The 21,433-nt window shown below is 43.1% G+C and overlaps 1 protein-coding gene across 3 annotated transcripts; it reads right to left on the bottom strand.

Annotated features, from left to right (window-relative positions):
* Positions 1-1,123: 1,123 nt before the first annotated feature.
* On the bottom strand, positions 1,124-20,438 carry pcdh10a (protocadherin 10a). Of its 3 annotated transcripts, none has more exons than XM_038714337.1 (5): positions 17,313-20,438; positions 15,984-16,042; positions 15,303-15,409; positions 4,792-5,175; positions 1,124-2,823 (listed from the first exon to the last, which is right to left on the bottom strand). In XM_038714337.1, the coding sequence occupies exons 1-5, from the start codon at positions 19,857-19,859 to the stop codon at positions 2,804-2,806; spliced, it is 3,117 nt and encodes a 1,038-aa protein (XP_038570265.1). In that variant the 5' UTR covers positions 19,860-20,438; the 3' UTR covers positions 1,124-2,803. The 3 variants fall into 3 exon arrangements, with proteins under 3 accessions (XP_038570265.1, XP_038570266.1, XP_038570264.1); XM_038714338.1 differs by having other exon boundaries at positions 5,015-5,175; XM_038714336.1 differs by lacking the exon at positions 1,124-2,823 and having other exon boundaries at positions 4,054-5,175.
* Between the last annotated feature and the right edge of the window lie 995 nt (positions 20,439-21,433).

Raw genomic sequence — 21,433 nt, 5'->3', positions numbered from 1 at the left:
TCAAGTGATAGACTGCCCTGTCTCCCCTATGACCCCAGCATTTGCAGCAGTACAGCTTTCTTCTTCTTCTTCTTCTTGTGTCTGTGATCATATGCCAGACCAAGTACAGATCACACTGGAGTGTAGAGGTGGGACTGGGATGTGGTGGGATGGCATCAGTGATTTTTTAAGGAAACGGACAGAAGGCTGGAGTTACAGCCACCAGAATTTATTTTGATGAGCTATTGAGGTCAGGGAATGAGGAAAGTAGAGCAAAACCATGGTGATTACATCTTGAAAGTCCATGAGATTCTTTTGGGATAGCTGGATGTCTTTTCATGAATATTCATGTGCTAATGTACTGGATTTTAAGCAATAAACAGGTTCCTGTTTGTACTTAATGTTTCCACTGACTGTAACTAAGGAGCTGCTTTAATACAAGTTTACCAAATATTTTTTGCATGGCTTTAGGAATGGCAATGTCAGTGAGTGATTAATTTGTCCATCGCTTTGATCCAGACAGAAATATCTCAACAGTAACTGGATAGATGCCATAATATTAGTGTAGACTTTCATGAATCCTACTGACTTCAGTGATAGCAACCTTTCCTTTGGTTCTACCAGCAAGCTGAAATTTTGAATAGATTGCCATCAAATTTGGTGGACGCATTCCTGTTGAGAAATCATAGTGGTTTGGTAATTATTTGACGTGTCCTTTAGCACCAGCTGGTCAAAGCTTTCACTTATCCTGTGAACTTTTTGAGACATTCATGGGTCCCAGATGATGAATGCGCTGACTGATTTTTTTTTATGTCTCAGCTACTGTATGGATTGCCATACCATTTGGTACAAACAATTGTGACTTTTATCTAGCGTCACCATCAGGTCACCATATTAATTTGTTCACTACTTTGGTTTATTTTTCATGCTAATTAGAAAATGTTAGCATGCTAACAGGCTAAACTAAGATGGTAAACATGGTAAACTTATCTTTGTAATGTACCTACTTAGCATTAACATTGTACTTGTTAGCATGTTAGCATGCTGACATCCGTATTTAGCTCAAAGCACACCTGCACAATGAAGGTACAGCATCACAGAGCTGATATTATTCCAAGGTGAACGCGACAAAACACACATTAGAGAACTTCAATGACACTGTTTATTTATCACCACTTGACCTGTGTGTGTGTGTGTGTGTGTGTGTGTGTGTGTGTGTGTGTGTGTGTGTCTCACCACGTATTGTCTGTTTATGACCATATTTATCTGTGTATGCCTCTCTTGTATGATTGTAAAACCTTTGATATCTAGCTCGATTGTGATAGTCCCCCTTCCTGTACATGAACACATATTCTGCTAGTAAAAATACACAACAGGCCATAACAACTCAACTGGTGTCTTTGCTACACACAACAAGGTCCAGCGCCTGTAAACGGTGAAAAGTAACAATCAAATAAGAACATCAACTTAATCCTTGGTTGCCGTGGAGGGGTTTGCTTTGTAGGCTGAAGCACTCCTCCCCATTTTAATCCATACAAGACTTGATTTTGTAGCACTTGGTATTATTAGATTGAATGACATTATGAGGTGTAGAAACTAACCAATGGTTACACAGTTTTCAGAAAAAAGTATATTGTATATATATAGTTATATATAGATTTATATTCATTTATAAGCTTTTTAAAATAGCACAGTAAACACTTTGCACACATGATAAAAACCACTGAGTGTGTCTGATTGTTATGTATAGGCCAATGGCGTCAAGGGAACCACATCCTGGTAAAGGGTCATTTCACTTTCTGCAGTCAGCTCAGGAAGGAACTTGAGAACAGTTAGTCACTAGTTTAGAAATGAGAACATTCATTTGTGATATTTTATTGATAAGCTGAATAAGGAGGTTGTCTTAGCTCCATATTCTATGGGGTGTGTTTATTAAAATCTCCTTCCTGAATTGGCTAAACTTGAAAGAGGACTGAACCCATCTCCGGACCGCATGTTCCTGTCTATAACGGTAAGTTGGAATATGTTAGAGTCTGCACACTTTAACCACACAGAAAGAACAACAGAAACAAAAAAGAGAAGTTATATAAAGACAGTCAAGTCAAAAGACCGGAGATACAGAATTTATATTACTGCACATTATCCCTGCTTCTCCCCATTTCCTTCTTTTTTTTCTGCCATTGTATACCTGTACAACACCGGCTCTTTATCTGTGTCTAATTGTCTGTCTCTCGCTCTGGCTTTCAGTCCCCCCCCCACCCCCACCCCCACCGACACACAGTCTCTGTACAGTTGGCTTAGTGGTGACCATAGAAATAGCTAAAGGGTTCCGTGTGACATTGGTTGAAGTTTGTACAGAAACATTAGTTTTTTTTCTTCATGTAAACAGGCACACACTAGAGGCTAACTCCTCAGTCAAAAAAAAAGTCACCTCTGTGAGTTAATCGGCCCCTCTTCTTCTTGTTCTTGTTTTGTATTCCTCTGTTCATTTCAGTTTCTCTCTTCGGTCTGCTGATGACTTTAGAATTTTCACATGTCGAGTGTTGTGGCCCTGGTCTCAGTCCTGCTGAGAGGAATAAGGCCTTGGATTGCTCCTCAGATATTTAGAGGTTTACAGCTACTACAGAATTTATTTCTCCTCTCCTTCCTTAGCGACCACTGCCAAGGCTTTGTTACAGTTCGCCACCCAAGATAATGAAGATTAACAAAGGTTGCTGTTGTCCAGGTTTCTGTTTGTTTAGTTTTATTTCGCTGTCTCCAGCATCAGTGTTGGTGGTCTAGTACAGAAATTCACGCTGTCTCCGACAGGTCCACGTGAAATGAGCTAGCAAATCCTTTTGCGGGCTGAAAAGACAGAGAACACACTCGTTAAGACAAATGGCATCCTTTCCCTTGAGACTTTTTAGTGACACAATCAGCCCGAAATACCGTCTCTTGAAGGATACGTGCCACAAAGGACTCTCTGTGAAGTTATTTATATACCCTAAATGCTGGTCCTTGCAGTATAATGGTACAACTAATTTGGGAATTGGGTAAAACATCTCTATCAGCAAAGATAAATGTTCAAAAATCTGGCTACATAATGCATGCATAGAAAATACACAGAGCACTAATTGCTTCATTAATTATCTATAAATGGATCATTAAACATTTATAAACCCTTTATCAAGGCAACCCTGGTGATCAGAGCATTGCCGTGGCCAGTAGTAGCATACGGTGCTATTTTTACAGTAGAACATGATGCCTATTGGTTAATAGAGCCTCAGCCTCTGGGACTATTCTCATTTTTTACAGACTGATGAACAACAAAACCTTTGCCGTGGCAGCTTGGGGTCAATTTATTTCAACAGACCGGGAAAAAATGGGAGAATGGTAAATCAAAAAAGTAAAATGAAATATAATAAAGTTGTGAGTTTTGGACTGAGTATGGAGTGCATTTATCCTAGCCTGCGAGGCAGACAAGATGAGCAGACGCGCAAGCAGCTATATTTGGAGCAAAGCACCTAAAGGCTAAATACAAATTATTTTTCACAGAGACCTGATGTGCAAGAGGAAGATTGCTTGGCTCTGTTTACTAAGTTGCAAACAAGGAAAAAATAAAAAGCAGTTTATGGTGCTCATCGTTTACCTGAGAGACAGCCCACAGTCAGCATGCAGTATCATGGAAGATGGTGGTTAACATGGTGGTGACTTTGACTGGAAATGACTTCTATACTCAATGTGTATATCAAATCCATTCTCTACTCTTAGAGCTGATAGAATATTCATGTAATGTGGAGCTTGGAAAGCTATTGAAAGCAGCAAGACGTGTCCTGCCATCCTTTTCTAAAGAATCCCCATTTTTAGAAATGTAAGCTGGAAACTCAATTTTATTTCAATGGATATCAATATGTTGCCAAATTAAACCTTGCTCATATTGTAATAGTTTCCTTCCTTTCTTCAACAAAAACTTGTGTGCGTGACTTTTCCAACTGAAGAATCTTGACCTCAGGGTTGACAGCCCATCTCACCCACCCTTCTTTATGTCAGGTATTGATCCACAAGCAAGCAAGTATGGATACTCGAGACTTCCTTTTTAGAAGAAAATGGACTTCAATCCTTCTGAAAAGAAGAAGCGTGGGTTGTGTGTTTCACCTTTCCAGCTATTCAGTAGGGAAGTCATCGTGCTCGAGCAAAACTGTGATGTTAAGCAAATGGAAAAAGATGTCCTTTACAATATGGGATGACCTATCTTATATTTCCTCTCTATGCACTCAAATGGTGCTTTAAACTATATACAGCATTTCGTTTTAGGTGTGTGAAGAATAGAAACGTCAAGTGTGTTTGTTTTTTGAGACCTTTACTTGTATGAGCATCAGATAAAAAGGCTGATTGGGAAGGATTTTGAGGGGAAATTTAGAGAAATTGAAAAAGAAAGAAAAAGGGGCCACAGCAGTTTAGCGTCAGTCCAATTCAAAATTTTGTTTATTCAAAATGAGTCACATGATTACAGATTACAGTATTTAGGGTTAGGATGGGGTTAGACTGAATTTTTCAAAGTGGGTTTTGGAGAAGGGGAGTTAGCAATGCTAGATTACATTTTACAGTTGACAAAAGAAATTATAATAATAATAAAAACATAAAAACAAAAGTGCAACAAAACATAAAGCCGTATTTTTAAACTCCTTAAAAATAGAAGTAATAAAAGTTGATGAACAACATAAAAAGTCCAGATCAAAATCAAGAGGCAGATTCATTGTCCCCTCCTTTAGTATCTGTACTGGACCTGACCAAAGTCATAGGGTCCCAGGGAACTTTCATACTGATACTCACAGAGAAAGGTGGGTTTGTACGGTAGGGTCCCCCTATCATACTCTTTCCTCTCTAGCGTGCTGGAGCTGTATTGCTGCTGTTGCTGATGGAGGTGATGGTGAAGGCTGTGGTGTGACTGTGACCTCTGACTGTCCTTGCCAAAGGTGGAGAATGACCTATCGTTGGACGAGGCGGTGGACGAGGTCATGGTGAGTTGGTCGGACAGGTTGACGGAGGAGGGTACCTCTGTGTCGGGCAGTGTGGCGTCCATGCCGGGGACGTGCAAGTTGCTGCGGTAGTCCGGCCCCTGACGCCCCTCGGACGGCACGAAGGAAGGCATCCAGCAGCGGTCGGAGTGGCCCAGGGCCTTGCACTCCTCTGTGCAGTTGGAGAACAGGTCAGCACCTGCAGTGAGAATACAGGTCGAGGGATGGAAGGAAAGTGGAAGCGGGGTAAGGTTTGGAGAGATGGAAAGGTGGATGGACGATTACAGATACATGAGGGGCCATGAGAGGAGAAAGCAGTATGGAAATTTGAAGTGGAAACACAAGATGGAGGGGGAGATGAGAGAAAGAGACCAGAAGAGAGAACATGAGTTAGCAATCATTTGCCAGTGTCGCAAGCAGAAAAAGTGCAGCAAAAGCTATTCATCAAAGAGACAAGGCCAACATTGATGAAGCGAATTGTTTGTTTTCCTCCTCACCTCATTCATTCCGAATGAAATGTGCAATCACAGTGATGTGGTGTTGCGAAAACATTTCACCTCCTCTCCACATCAACATCCTCAGACTCACAATTGATTCCCAAACACCACCAGACAGAAAATGTGAATCCATATTCCGTCATCCTTACACAAAAAAACTACAATTATCTTAAGAAATGCACCACAAAAACCAACAAAATATTCACTTGCTGCTTAATTACACTCTGATGTCAATCATCCCTATACAAACCGACAAAGTGTGTAATTGACACAGAGCTAGTGCCAAAAAAAACATCAACATAAAAAAAGATTAAATTAACATCTGAAATGATATAATAGAATAACACACACACACTCACGCACACCCACGACCGGCATGAAAGAGGTACCAGTTATGTTAATTACACTCTCTTAGAGAGAATAAAGAGAGGAGGACGGGGGGACGGGGGGAGAGGAGTACGAGTGAGATTATGAAAGGGAAGAGAAAGGAACAAGACACATGAACAGAGTCATCATAATAATGAGACTCTGCAATCGGTCTATAGTCGTGTGTAAATTGGATTTTTAGTATTCCCAGTTTTCCAGCGAAGTCAAAACAATGTGGGAAAGCGTTGGAATGGCGGGATAAAAGCAGGAGACGAGCAGTTTAGGGTGAGAGTAGGAAAGCGATTCGTCAAAAAAGAGAGGCAGAAAAAGGGAGATGGAGAAACAAAGACGGCGGGCAATCTGTAATCTGTAATTCCCCTAGGCTGAGAGGGCTTCAGATCAAAGAGTCCACTTACACAAATCTATTCTACCGATCCATTCGGCTGATAATGCCACTGTTCCTATTACTAAAAGCAGGATGGCACACACACTCACACAAACAATGTAATGTAAGCATGTACATATCAATAGATATTAGGCTGCAGAGAAAGATAAGCCTATGCTGAGTCTATATACACAGAGACAAAGAGGTAATCTTCCAGGGTGATGGGAAAATACTGTATATCACTTTTAATAATCAGAATAGATCAATACAACCACCCTGATGAAGAAACATGATAACTTACTATTCTCTGACATAATGCAAGATGCTAAAGATCTGTGTTTTTTTTCTATTGAAGCTTCACCTTTGCCTGCAGTTTTAAGGAAAGAAAAATACTTTCCCATGTCTTGGTTGGTTCAGGTTGAGATTCTTCTTAAAGTCTCTCTAAACAGTGTGTGACTGACACCATAGTCCAGATGAGACTATGTTATTAGCGTGCGCTCAAAGCAATAAGCTCAACGAGCAGCACTGAGTGGTGCAGCGAGTGCTTTGATGACATTTTTTTCCCCCCTGGGTTATGCCTCTCGGGCTGCATGTATACATACCTGCTTACCCTATCATCTCTATCAAGGAAACTAAGCATGCTTTTAAGTAGGATTAGTTTCAGTAAAGAAAACAATAACGTGGCATTTAAATTTTTTCTACATTTCTTTGCTACAATTATTATGGAAAGTCAATTATTTCCACATCATTTATTAAATGTAAGTCTAACTAAAGATTAAATCATTCTTTAATCCAACTTTTCTCTACAACTGCTTTTACCCCCCCCCCCCCCCCCCCACACACACACACACACAGCTCCTGTAACCAAAAATACACCTGTGAAACTAGGCATCGAAGACCAGAAGGAAAGAAAACAGGCAAAAAAAATTAAAGGTGATAACTCGCCCATTCAAAGATCACAAAATCTGAAAAGCCTTCTAAATATAATTCAGTGCCAGAATAGCTATTAAACATAGAAGCAAATCACATGCTCACACGTTTAAAGCCACACATAGCTGGCTTTAAATTAATTAACTATAATATTGAAATTTACTTTAGCCATACACGTCATCCAGTGCACGTGTAAATAACATTCATTATTAACAAGAAGCACTGTCCACACATTGTCTAAGAACTACCACTGTGGCTGATTCTATGTTTTGTGTTTGCGTGCATTGTGTGGATGTAATCGTGCTGCTAATTCAGGCCTCACGGGGAGCAAGACAGGCGACAGAGACTGTGCAGTGGCACGAGGCTCACAGACCAGGGACAGCCAGGGCCAAACAGACGGGGGGAGTCACATATTTCACAGGCGGAGACAGCAGGCAGGAGAAGCAGCAAGACTGCAGGAACCATACGGAGGGAGAGGGGAGACCTGAACAATCGCAGATGGAAAGAGCAATGGCCAGAAAGGAAAGGGGGGAGACCCGGGCCTCGCAGATGGAGATGGGAGAGGGGTCACACAGAGGTGGGCAGAGACGGAGAACACTTTGATTTAACAACCAGATATTTAAAAAAAAATCCCAAGCTAAACATTAGCTTTTATGTACTTTAACCCTATTTTATGGAAATGTTTTCAGAATTTCAGTGGTTTTTTTCTCCAGCCACCCATTTTCTAAACCTTCTTATCTAACTATTCAGGGTCATGAGGGGCTGGAGCCCATCCAAGTTTAATAACTAAATAAATAAAATGTACAGAATATAAGAAAAATAAATTAAGGATTAACAGGACAGCCTTGGAGCTGCTATTAAATTGTTCTGAGTAAAACGGCAGAAAAACAGGGATTCAGGGAAAATAGCTGCATGTAAGGGCTGACAGCAACTTTCTTAGTATTTTATTATTATTATATTGTGTTTGGTTCAGCAAGTTTTGTCTGTTCAGTCTGTTGTCTCATCTGCCTGGCCCACAGAATCAGCACCAGCCAGTGCTTTTGCTGCCAAAGGGTTCATTTGTTTTTATCACCACCTAGCATGTGTAGGTTGTGGGTCAATTGCAGCTCTGTACTCAAGAGAAGAAACCATGATCCGGTGGGGTACAAAATGAGCAATCCAAAATTTCCAACAAGAACAGTGCAGGACAGCTACTCTGGAAGACTTGTATAAATGCTTATTCAGATTCTGAGTGGTGTTTACTTGCATTGCGTTTATGTTGTCTTTAAAGGTTAGGGGCATATATATGGTGTTTCTGGTCATTTCCACCTTGCAGTAAAACTGTAGCCTTTTAATGGACTTTTTGTAAATTAATTTTCTCCTCGGAAACACATGGGTGTTGACCTCAGGCCCTCCAGTCATCTCTGTGCTGTTGTTGTGCAGATAAAGTGGTTGGTAGCCACAATTCATATGCTTCTAAAGCAGGAAGACTGAAGCGCATGTGCAAAACCACATGCACATGCAACTATGCAAAACGCACGTACACATGCAGACAGATAGAGGTGCAGAGTTAATGTCGAAGGATTAAGAGAAATGCCAGTTTGTTCCGTGTTTCTCATATCACAGTATATTATTAAGCAGGCACAAGGACGTATTGTACTCTGGAGATGATGTGTAAATATAGTCTGCAGCAGTCACTGTTTACCTTACATCAGGCTTGGAGAAACTCTTGTCACTAGCTTCCAAACTACTCAGTGATTTTTACCTGCTGTCTCACTCTTAAAAAAACAGCGACATCAACACATATGTTTGCAAACACACACGCGCTTAAAAATACTCTCTTAACGCGGAGATATGTAAATGTACATAAGTAAACAGACAGACAGGCCATGACAACACATGACACCCAGTGGCTGTTTATCCCAGTGAAGCACCTTTTCTTCCTCGGGCAGGAAGCAAAACAACAACTGAAACAGTGACTGGCAATGACAGGCCCTGCCAGCAGCCCCGTCTCTCATCGTGACCTCATCAGGCAGGAAGAACACACGCACGCACACACGCACGCACGCGCACACACACACATGGAGACATAAGCGATGCTACATAATGCAAACACAATCCACGTGCTAATAAGCAATCAGTACTTCTGTTCTTTTTTTTGTTTGGGTTTTTTATGAGTGTTTCCGAAATCCCACGTCGGTGCGATCTGACTAATTGCTCTGTCTGACATACATCCAGCAAGTGGGAGCGGGGAAATTAAGGAAAACAAATCCTGGGGAAACACAAGCCCCATGTTTGAATTCACTTTGGGGGTATATATCTGCTGCACTCAGGTTTGCAGTCGTTCCCTCCCTGCACTCATTCATCTGTCTATCTCCCTCTCTTTCTCTCTCCCTTTCTATTAGTCCCTCTGTGTCTCATTCCCTCTTCCTGTGTCTGTCTCTTGTTATTTCCCTTCATATTTAATCCTCTTTGCCCGTTTATTCCACTCTCTTCATCTCTTTTTCTCTCTAAAAAAAAAAAGAACACTCCTCGTCCCCAGGTAGAGGGTGTCTTCTATCCATACCTCTGTTTTTCATCTTGTCCTCCACTGTTCCGGAGAGAATGCAGACACAAAACGTCAATATTTGGACAGCAGCTCGGGACGGCAGGGGAGTAGCGTAGCTTCCTTACACGAGTTGGCCAGTGAGGCTGTGATGTGTAAACCAGAGACCTCCCAGGGCCAAAACAGAGGAAGACGCTTCCTGCCATATCCAGTAATGACAGACAGAGAAATTGTTCAGTCTCTGAGAGGCAGCTACCATTTTCGATGTAGCAACTGGGCTGGTAGAGAGAGCCAAGATGGCCGCTTGCCCTAACAGTGTCAGTTTGATTAATATCGCCCCTTATATATTGTTAGAGTAAAGGTTCTGGATGACCACTGATCATTGATCTCTGGTTTGTATGCCTTTCATCACTTAGGCTGCCCTTTGAATGCACTGAGCCATATATCCTTGACCAGACTATGTCTTAGGCACAAGCATGTATACACTGAGACCTCCTGACTGCAACGTTTAAGGGTCATTCTGGTTTATTACAACTATTTTCTTAGTTTTGGACATCATTTCTATTAGTTATTATAACATTGTACTCATCAGAGTTATTGTAAACACAGTGACATTGCGACAACAAAGTCCGATGCAGCTAGAAATGGAGAAAGTGTATAAGCTAACGGGTTAGCCTTTAGTCATCTAAACTTTTTTATATCCTCTAAATAAACTCACCTCTTTGTTTTTTGAAATTAATACACTCAGGAACGGTGCGGAACTCTCAGGAACGGTGCGCGCAGATGGAGTTGCTAAGTAGCTAATTTTCAGCAGACAGGATTGGGAACCAGTAATCTAAATCATTTTAGTTGGAATTAAAACTGAAAGTGAGTTCCCCGGAAACATTGATAACAGTTCCTTATTTCAAGGGGAAACTGTGCAATTATACACTATTGTTTTCTCTTCCAAATACGTTTAGCTAATGTGGGTGTGAATTCTCCTTTAAACCTGTTGCCAGAATGCATGCTTCAGTGACGCAAATGTGCATAAAAAGTGATTAAGTTTATGTTCTGTATCATATTAGAGAATGGTGTAACACATATCTTGATATCATAGTTTGTCTTTTTATTAAGGACGCTTAGCATCACAGAATGGCTGGAGCAGATGTTCAGTGACGTTAAATCTCTGGACAGAAAGGATGATGTGTGTGTTACTCACGGCTAAAGCATGTGAATGACTGCCAGGACTTAACTGAGCTTTCCATTAGTCTTCCTTATATTCAGCGTCAATAATAAATTTCCAAGGACACTTTCTTTCCCTTTTTGATGTCATGTTTTCAGCAGATATGAGGCATATTCATATCTATATGAAGAATGCTTGTGTCCTCCTTTTTATCTGTTTGGGAACACTTAATTTGCTATTCAATTCATTCAGAAAGCAAAGCCATACCAAGAGGACAGTCATCATGACACTTGACAAGAGTATATTCCAATGTATTGATAATGATTTCATTAAATGTTCTTATTATTGTTTTAACTAATTCCCACACAGAACTTAAGTTGAAATTAATACACTCCTTTATCTACCTTAAATGTGTTATAACAAGATAATAATTCAGTTTGAGATAAGGAAGACATGTAACAATCAAAATAGTCTAGTCAATACAGAGATAGTTAATCAAAAATATTGATCTGATCCTTTGTCCGCTAGTCAGCTTAGAAGAAGTGCTGACATCCCTACCTGTTACTGGCTAAATGTTTTTTTTTTAATGAGGCCATGTTTTTATCCTATTTGCTGATGATAGATTTGTAGTTTTTCACGTCACATTGAAATGCTTTCGTTTTGGTTGTTATTCTTTGCATGTTGCTTTTGAAGGCTTGCATGTGGACATTTAATTTCTGTGTATTTTAACATTTAGAGGTTGTACATTTTACGCTCCTTATAGAATCATTGTGTGATTCTTTAAGTTCAGTACTTTTTAGAGCAAAAGTGCTAAACACGTGCTTGTTCCAGGGTTTTAAATGATAAGGATTTGCTGCTTTTCTTTGTCTGACATGATAGTAAAGTGAATTTCCTTGGGTTTTGGACTGTTGGTTGGACAAAACAAGCAATTTTGAGATGATACTTTTGGCTCTAAGAAGCATTTTAAACTATTTTCTTACACATAATAGACAAAATGATAGATCAAGAAAATAATCTGCAGATGTATCGATGATTAAAATAATCATTAGTTGTAGTCTGATATTTTCAAAAACACAGGACAATATGTCAGTATCCTTTGTTATCCATTTGACAACAGAACTAAAGATGTTTTTTCACCTTTTTTGTGCTTTTTTTGATCATGTTATCACTATTTAAGTAAAGTCATTGTCAATTGTCAGCATTCAGCATTTATAGCATATACTTATTTTCCTTCACATTCAGCAAGGTCTTAATTTTTTTTATTATGTGACCTCAACATTCTTTTTGGTCTCATGGATCATAGACTCGGGGATCACCTCTAGTTTTGTCAGTATAGGGCCTGAGAGGAGGGTGTTTCAAAACCATTTGTGCTAAATTCCTCTGACAGCTCACAGACATGGGAAACTGCAACACGGTGCCCGCCACTAATTCATAATCAGCCATCTAATATACCGTTGCCACAGTGATTTAATTGTCCCATTTGTCACGGCTGTTGTTCTCACCAAAACAAACGCCATGATAACGATCATTTCCAGTCTCCCGCCTGTCACGCAGCCTTCCACAGCTGATCGAAGGTTTCTGAGAAGCCACGTTTTTTCACTGATGAATATTCCATCCTCTCTTATCTGTCACCTTTTTTTTTGTTTGCTTGCTCACTCTTGCCACCATCTCCTATTAGAATGACGAGGGATATAATGAGGAAAACAGTGTCCTAATTTATTCGAACGACCTAAAAAAAGCATAAGGGTGCGTAGAGGTAAAAGGTGTGGTCGTCAATCAATAGTGCTTTGGCTCCTGACGCAGCAGTGCCTCATTTCAGACATGCTGCTTCTAGAAAAGCCATTTGCCCACTTTTTAAAGGTATCCGCTGATATCCCAGCCTCACAGGCAGTGTCCCTTTGATTTAAAACCACGTCAAGAGACTTATTTTCTAAAGTGTCAGACAAGCGGCCGAGCGGGAAGCTACGGCAGGTGTAGTTGATGATATGCCAGCTGGAAATGGTTTTCCCTTGATTTGAAATATTCCGAGGTGCGCCAAAAGGGAGAGTGTGTCACGCGGTCCCGTGAGGAAACCTTGCCTCTAACCCTCCTTTGATAATTGCTATGCAAAGGTTCCAGAAATGAATTACTGATCAGCCGAGTGTTGCAGAGAGCCAACGTGTGGGGGGAGACAGAATGAAGGATGAGACCATGCCACAAACCCTAGCGGAGAATATGTGTGTGTCACACACACACACACACACACGCTTAGAATGCAACTATATCTACTGTCAGTGCATGCTAAACATATGTGTGTGTATAATGTGCACACAGATATGCAAAACCGAAGAACATGCACTCTGCATAAAACTCTTATAGGCGAGTGCGCACAATAACATACACAAACATAGCATACAACCCATGAAACATCTGACAATATTCTTACCCCTATATATTTACACAGTAAAAAAAAAATCTCACATATACATAGAGACAAATGCCTATATAGATGCAATACCTGGCAGAGAGCAAAGCACCAGCTACCACTCTCTCTTCTCAAACTGAATCTCATTTAAGCTTCCCAGAGCACCGACTCATGGGAAAAGTCCTTTTCAATACAGACATCATCACCTAGCCTCATTTTCTCCTACTCAAAACACACACACACACGCGCACACACACACAAGTGAATTACATACAGGTATATACCTACATATTAAATTTCACAATGGTATACCTTTACACCCACACACATTCACACAGTCTGGTTTTGTTATTTACAGAAGTCTATGAAACTCAAGTGTCCCTCTCTCCAAAATACCAGTCGTGTGATATTACCTCCCATGGAGTGGTAAGCTGTTCCCTTCTAAATCCAACATGAGGAACAAATGTTGGTTTCCTCGTATGAAATACGGAGTACAGCACCAACTGGGTACACTCCCAGGACAGTGCCAAATGAGCATGCTCGGAGCCAAATAAAGCTGAGGAAACATGTTATTGGTTCATAAATGTTGTCCTGTAACCAGCAAGAAGGAATTCAAGGCAGTACTCCACATAAAATAAGTTTTAAAATACAGTCGCGGGCCAGAACATAATGTCAGAGCTGATTGCTTCCTGGGGTTAGCTGACTAGATCAATAGGTTAAGATGAATATCACATATTCATACTGCGGCGTCTCTTCCTTTCCTTCTCCTTGTATGGTTCTGTCTCTGATCTGCTGAGTAGAAATGCAAAAATGTTTAAAAAGAACAGCCAAACTGTGCTTTTCCAGATATTCATAGATCACACTCGGGTGGAAGATGTCAGAATGTATGTTTCAACATCCATGTTAATATTTATTTCACCAAACAATTTATTCTTGATAAGTAGAGCGGCCTCTTGGATTTGTTCCAATTTTGCATTCCAGGCTTGCACAGTTTGACCTTCCCAGCCTGTTTCATCAGCGAGGGCAGGCAGTGACACTACCACTGCTGCATATTGGCTCTCTATTCTGGCTGGGTTCATTAATAATGTCAAACACTGTGGAGCCTGATGAGGACCATTCACTATCCTACAACACCTATCTAATCTGCTCTATTTGTATTCCCAGCACTGATATGATATTTGGCAGGCTCTGGTCTAGACAGGGGTCTTACGCGAGCTGTGTGGAACAATCCCTCAGAAGGAAAGGGCAATTCAATATGAAATGAGATTTTGTATTGCTCCACTTTTTGTCTTGACTCCAGTTTGATCAATAACCAGGTACTAACCTAATAGAATTTTAGTGAGAACAAGGGGGGCTTAAGACCTAAATCCTTGTCTAAAAAAATCCACTGCACTGTAAAAGAGAAATGAGAGTCGGTAAATAAACCTGAAGTGAGTGTGGATGGGGAAATGTTCCCTCATTCGAACATTTTACCTTCGCCTTAACTTTTGGAAGATACAATAAGAATGCAAAAGCTGCTAATGTGCTGATCAGCTGAATCTATAAGCAACAAAGACAGCACAACCTAGCAACTACGAGGCTGATTAAATGCATCTCATTATATCAATTTAAGCTTCCATGCCTTTTCTTTTCACTTGAGTGAACCTATTGATTTGTGGCACTAATGCACTATAGGCCTCACACTGCCTCGCTGCGAGTCGCTGTCCTTTTCAGCACCACTCAGTGGAACAGCAGTGTAGTTAGAAAGAGAGAAGGGGAACAGCGGCAAGAGGCAGAGGAAGAAAAGAGATTTCCCCAAATGTTCCTCCCTTTCACCCGGGTGTGAAATACAATCAACACCTCTGGGGCCTGATCATGCCAGCCAGCCAGCCAGCAACACCGGAGCCCGGGCCTTCGCACACTCTCAAATTAAGGAAATTAAAAGTCACTGGTCCGCACCAACAATCCAGTATTATCCCATTCACAATTGCAAACACACACTATGGAAAGAGAGGAGGGAGGGTTTTGTTTGTGTGAGCATTGAATTTGTGTGATTATGTGATGTGGGGGGGAACTCACCGGCCGAATGACCCCGGTTGGTGGCATCGTGGTCGCTGTCGCCCTGTTCGCTGTCGCCATGACCACTGTCTTTGGAGCTGACGATGTCTGCTTCCTGGAATGCCGAGCTGGGAGAGGCGTTGAAGTGAGAGAGCAGACAGTCGTGTCAGAGAAGGGGAAGAAAGAGGAAGGGAAAAATTATGCAGGGGGTCAGAGAAAGAGGTCGAGGTACAACAAGGTGGGAACATGAAGGGAGGAGAGGAGGAGGATTACATGAGGGGTAGAGAGAAAGAGGAAGGAGAATCGGAAATCAACACTACATTAATACAGTCACGGTGGCCGTCAAGAGTCTAAATTGGATGTTACACATGGCATGTAATGAAATCCAGCATTAGAGCTTTAATAGGCGCTGCTCTGTCAGTTATGGGACTGATGCCAAATTGAAGATGAACGTTATGGATGCACTGGGAACCATGTAGCCTCTCAAAGCCACAATTAACGATGCGGAATATACAGGATCCACACAAATGGGTGTAATATTCAATTTTATTGATATGTGAATAGGCTGTGGTTCCATGAGGCCTATTGGATGTTAGAGGTCCCCTGATGGCGAATGGTATGTGGCTCACTAGGTTTGGCACAGTGGTAATAATACAGTGTGTGAGTGAAGGTGCTGAGGTGTGTGTGTGTTCTTCTCACTACCTGTTGACACGTCTGGGTCTGTCCACAAGATAGCCGAGTTCTGCTCGTTGGTGTTTTGTCTGGAAAACCCACAGAAACACACATTTGATCACTTTTAATGGCAAATAGACACATTCATAAGACATAATAAGGAGCTTTATACTAGATGAGTGGAACATAGCTGACCACATATGCACACATTGGTTGTCAACATGTAACTGTGTTAGAAGAAGCTGTGGCAGCACCAGGCAGAGTTACTGGCGGTGCGGCGCATCCACTTTGTGAGAGAGTGGGCGAGAGGAGACGAGAGCAGGAGGAGTGGGTTAGGGAGGCGATTGAATGCGTAAATGATTGAGCCGCCCGATGCTGAAACTGAACAACCTTTGTTCACGGTGCTGGCATGCTGGGTCGTGCACGGAATACTTAACGCACAGCAAAGGCAAGGCTGTGACTGGCTGTCTGGCTCCGCTCCAGCCACATCGCAATCAACAAAAAGCCCCAACTCCACAGCTCCCCGAGGAGAACGCACAGGCTGAGCACAAAACAGGGCCGTTACTCATCTCTTCCTGTCTTTTAGTGATATTTGCCATGACATTTTTTTTAACCTAATAAGAATATATCAACTAAAACGTGATGGGCTTAAGGAGGACAAGTTAATGAAGGCTGCTAACCAAACTGTCGTGCACTCAAAGAAATACTCTCTTGACGGGATTTATTCTCTGTATTAACGCTGTTATGTTTCCCTTTCACTGTACTTATCACAAATCTGCATTATCTGAACTCACTTTGATAAGAGCCACACCTTAACCCAAATATTAAAAAGCCGCGGATTTTGAATTCACTTCTTAACAGACATTACATATCCGTGCGCGCTTGTGTAAATACATGAGTCAGATTAAACTATTTTCACCAAACCAAATGAATAAATTAAATTAAAAACAAACATGTCTTCCAACTTCTTGGCCTGACCGCACAAAAAAATGAATCATGCTATTCCCAAATTCAAAACATAAAAGCTGATCTGACAGCAGTCTGGTGCGAAAAAAAACTCAGAGGCCACATGAGATTTAAAAATTGACATATCCAGTCACCATTAGGCATGGCAGTGATTAAAGGCCATTGAGCAGAACAGCCACGTCAATAGCAGATACCGCTTCCATCCTCTCGGAGACTTTTGCAGCGCGTGACCTGAATGCATAACATACTTTGACATGAAGCAGACACAGCTGTTGATTTCTGGAGGATCTTTAAAATTAGGTTAACCCTTTAAATCACGGTGTTGGGCACTTTAACTACATCTGATAGGGAGTTAAGTGGAGCCCTGGGCGACACAAGCTGATCCAGGCTTACCTCATTAGAGAGAATACTGCCATTGGATATGATGTCCGGTTGTTGGTCACTGTAACCCGTGACTATGGCGCCGCAGGGGTTGGTGTGATCCGTGTCAGTGCTGCGGGAGGGGCTGCACGGTTTGAGGAACATCAGATCCGTTTTTGCGGACTCCGGTGTAAGACACACCTGGTAGCAGTAGGAGTTCTGGTTCTGGTGGTGATGGGAGCCGAAGCCCCCTCCCACGCCGCCCACACCAGACTCCTCAACGGGCACCTGCCCCACGGGCCCGACCCCTGACGTCACGTTGGTGCTCTGAACTAACATGATGTCGGATTTACTCAGCTTCTTCTGTTTCCGGCCGCGAGCCTGTCTGCTACAGCACGAGCCGCAGCACAGGCAGCAATCACCGGCCAGTAGGCACGTGTACAGGTTGAGCTTCTTGTCTTTTTGGCAGCGCACGGCAAGCACGATCATAGCCAAGAGGAAGACGAAGGACACGGAGCCCAAAGCGATGATGAGAATGAGGGTGAGGTCGAGGGAGGTCTCCTTTGCCTTGGAGGCCGAGCCGCGGTCCCCGCTGCGGCCTTCGACCACGCTGTCCACTAATATTACGCTCACACTCGCCGAGGAGGAGAGAGGGGGCTGCCCGTGGTCCCTCACTTCGATCAGCAGGTCGTAGAAGCCCTGCGGGTCCCGCTTGGGAGAGATCCTGCGGGCTGTCCTCAGCTCCCCCGTCCTCCAGTCCATTCGGAACATCCCCATCTCGTTGCCCCGTAGGATGCTGTAGGACAGCCGTGCGTTCTCGCCATCATCCGCATCCATGGCCACAATGCGCGTCACAAGGTAGCCGGGCTCTGCCGAGCGCGGTAGGTGCTCTCTGGCTGTGCCGTTTTTACCGATGGGGGCTATTACAGTGGGAGCGTTGTCATTTTGGTCAACAATGATCACATTTACAGTGGCATTAGAGAAGAGCTCAGCAGCACCAGAGTCTTTAGCCTTGACCATGAAGCTAAACTCCTTCAGCTGCTCGTAATCAAACGAGCGCAGCGCGTAAAGGTAGCCGGTGTCCTGGTTTATGGACACATATGTAGCCACAGACATGTCCTGTATGTTACACTCCAATATGGAGTAAGTAATAAGAGCATTCTGTCCTATATCAGGGTCCAACGCGCTCACGGCGTGGATGAAAGCACCGGGCACATTATTCTCAGTCACATACACATCATAAACAGCCTGCGTAAAACGGGGCGCATTGTCATTCTCATCGGAGACATGCACTTTAATGGACTTGCTGGTGGCCAGCGAAGGCTGACCCTTATCTTTGGCCACCACAGTGATGGTGTAGGAATCAGTGTTCTCTCTGTCCAGCGGTCCGTCTGTCACGATGGTGTAGTAGTTTTTAAAAGACGATTTCAGCTTGAAAGGAACGTCTCCCAATATTTCGCAGCTCATATGTCCATTCTCACCAGAGTCCCTGTCTGAGACGCTAAAAAGTGCGATCACCGTGCCCGGGGCGTCCTGCTCGCTTACGGACTCAGTCACAGTGCTGAAACCGATCTCTGGTGTGTTGTCATTCACGTCCATGAGTTTGACCAGCACTTTACAGTGCGCGGGGACCGCATTAGCCCCCATGTCTTTAGCCTGGACATAAATCTGGTGCGTGTTGCTCTCTTCATAGTCCACCTCACCCGCCACCTCTATCCTGCCTGTTCTGGCATCAATGTTGAATAAGTCCTTTACCCGCGGGGCGTTATGACTGCTGAAAGAATAAACTATTTCCCCGTTTTGTCCCTCGTCAACATCCGTGGCGTTGAGCTGAATGACCAGAGTGCCCACGGGAGAGTTTTCTCGCAGGTTAACAGAGTACACAGACTGGTCAAAGGTGGGCGCGTTATCATTAGAGTCCAGAACTTTAACGACTAGGAGAGCCGTCCCGGTCCTCTGCGGGATGCCCCCATCCACAGCCGTCAGAACATAGCGGTGCACCGCCTGCTGCTCCCTGTCCAGCGGCTTCTCCAGCACCAGCTCTGCGAACTTGTTCCCGTCACTCTGTGTCTGCACGTCAAGGTAAAAATAGTTATTATTTGTTATGGCATATGTGCTGAGCGCGTTTGTGCCCACGTCAGGGTCGAAGGCATTCTCCACCGGGAAACGGGTCCCGGGGATGGCGCTCTCCGAAATCTCCACGGAAATATCTGTTTCGGGAAAGCTGGGAGGATTGTCGTTGATATCCATCACCTCAATCTCCACGCGGAAGAGCTCCAGCGGGTTCTCCAGAAACACCTCCAGGTGCAATAGGCACGGGATGGTCTGCTTACAGATTTCTTCCCGGTCAATTTTCTCCTTCACCACGAGCGCACCGTTCTCTAAGTTCACCTCCAGATAAGGTGTTCGCGAACTAGGCACCGTCTGAAAGCGGCGAGCGGAAAGTTTGGTAATGTCCAGCCCCAAATCCTCTGCAATATTCCCAACCACAGAGCCAGGTTCCTGCTCCTCTGGCACGGAGTAGTGTAGCTGGGAGACAGCTCCATTCAGGATGGAGATCAGGAAAATTAACCAAATCATCTCCTCTCCCTCTCACAAATTGCACTTCGAGACGAAAAAAAAAGTGTTATTCCTTTTTCTTACAAGAAATGAGCATTTCCCATTTCCTCTGTCCGTAAAAAGGCAGTGAAATAAACAGCAACAAGGCTGTCCGATTCTGAAATTCCTCTCCTCTGCCTCGGGTCAGTGGAACATTGTGTCGTTTCAGCTGTGAGAAGCACAGCCATTTGATCCGAGCTTCTCTGTTTTAATCAATTCTGCACCGGTCTGTGAGTTTTGGCGTCAGCGCAAACATTGCAGGCTGGAGCCAGGACGCAGAGCCAACACTCCCTGTGCACAGAACAGACTGCCCCTTCTTCACATAAAGTCACACAACAACATAGGAAATTCCACACAAGCAGGAAAAAGACAGCAAAAAAACAACTCCTATTTACGCACCGCCTAAATCTATAACAAATGCAACTTCTAAATAAAGACTGGCGAATAACAGGACTTTCTCTCTATCTCTCTCTGTGAGGATGTAATCACTGCGCCTAAGCGCTCAAAGCGGATGATGTTCTCAGCTCGGCTTCTGCAAGGCGAGTGCGAGCAGCGGGGTTGGTTTTGCGCACAGCTCCTTCCCCCACCAGCCAATGGTATTCTCAAACACCGGGTGTAATGGCACCTGATTGGGGCTCTGCAACGCCAGCCAGAGCACACATCGGGCCCTCACAACAAAACCAGTTAAGTGCCGCTGCGCTCCTCTCCTCTCCTCTCCTTTTCTCCCCTCTCTCCTCCAGGCCCAGCCTCAGTTGTAGCAGGGAAATTAAATGTTTTACACATCCAGTGAATTAAGAAAGTCGAATAATAGTGGATGACAGTTGGCATCGGCGGGGCTGTGTGTCGATTATATTGCAGCTGCCTTGGGAATGCTGGTATTTCTGAAATATTATATTGGAAAAAACTACAATTATTTGTAATGTTTTTCCCCCCTGTTACAAATGGCTCTCAAGTTTTTAAATAAAGTACCTCAACCATGATTAGATTACCCTTGACGCTAATATATCAACAGTTTGGTATTAGCTCTAATACTAATGCATGAGTCAGAATGTAGGAAGGATGCCCACAACCAAAGACCACCATGTAAAGAGCCTGCGCAAGTAAAGATAGCTAGTGACGCAATACCCCACAGTGCCATGGCCACTCTCTCTCTTTCTCTCTCCCTCTCTCAGAGATGAACACACATCTAAGCACAATGGGGGTGGGGACATAAAACATTTTAAATAAAGTAAAATCTCCAGTGTCGTTTGGTTGTTTGGTAGTGAGCAGTATGTTGCAGGGTTCCATCTGAGCAGGATCACACATGACTTACTTTAATTCAGTGTAATGAAGCACCATACTTTAGTCCTACCGTGTTGCTAATAGCCTGGAGCCTATTAGTTCCCCTATCTTCCCATTTTTATCATTAACCCCCTCACATGCTGGTCGTAACTGTAATGCAGTTGCATCATGTGCTAATTTAATTCATAAAACATAAATTAAATATGCAAATGGAATAGTTGCGAGGGAGACACAAGTAGTGGGGGTCTAACTACTTGCGAACCATTTGGAGGATG

Source organism: Micropterus salmoides, unplaced genomic scaffold (genome assembly GCF_014851395.1).
Source record: "Micropterus salmoides isolate LMB-PRFRI ecotype aquatic unplaced genomic scaffold, ASM1485139v1 Ms_hic_scaffold_12, whole genome shotgun sequence".
Classification (NCBI taxonomy): Eukaryota; Metazoa; Chordata; class Actinopteri; order Centrarchiformes; family Centrarchidae; genus Micropterus; species Micropterus salmoides.
The sequence above is the reverse complement of the archived record's forward strand: the minus strand, read 5'-3'. Positions and strand labels throughout refer to the sequence as shown.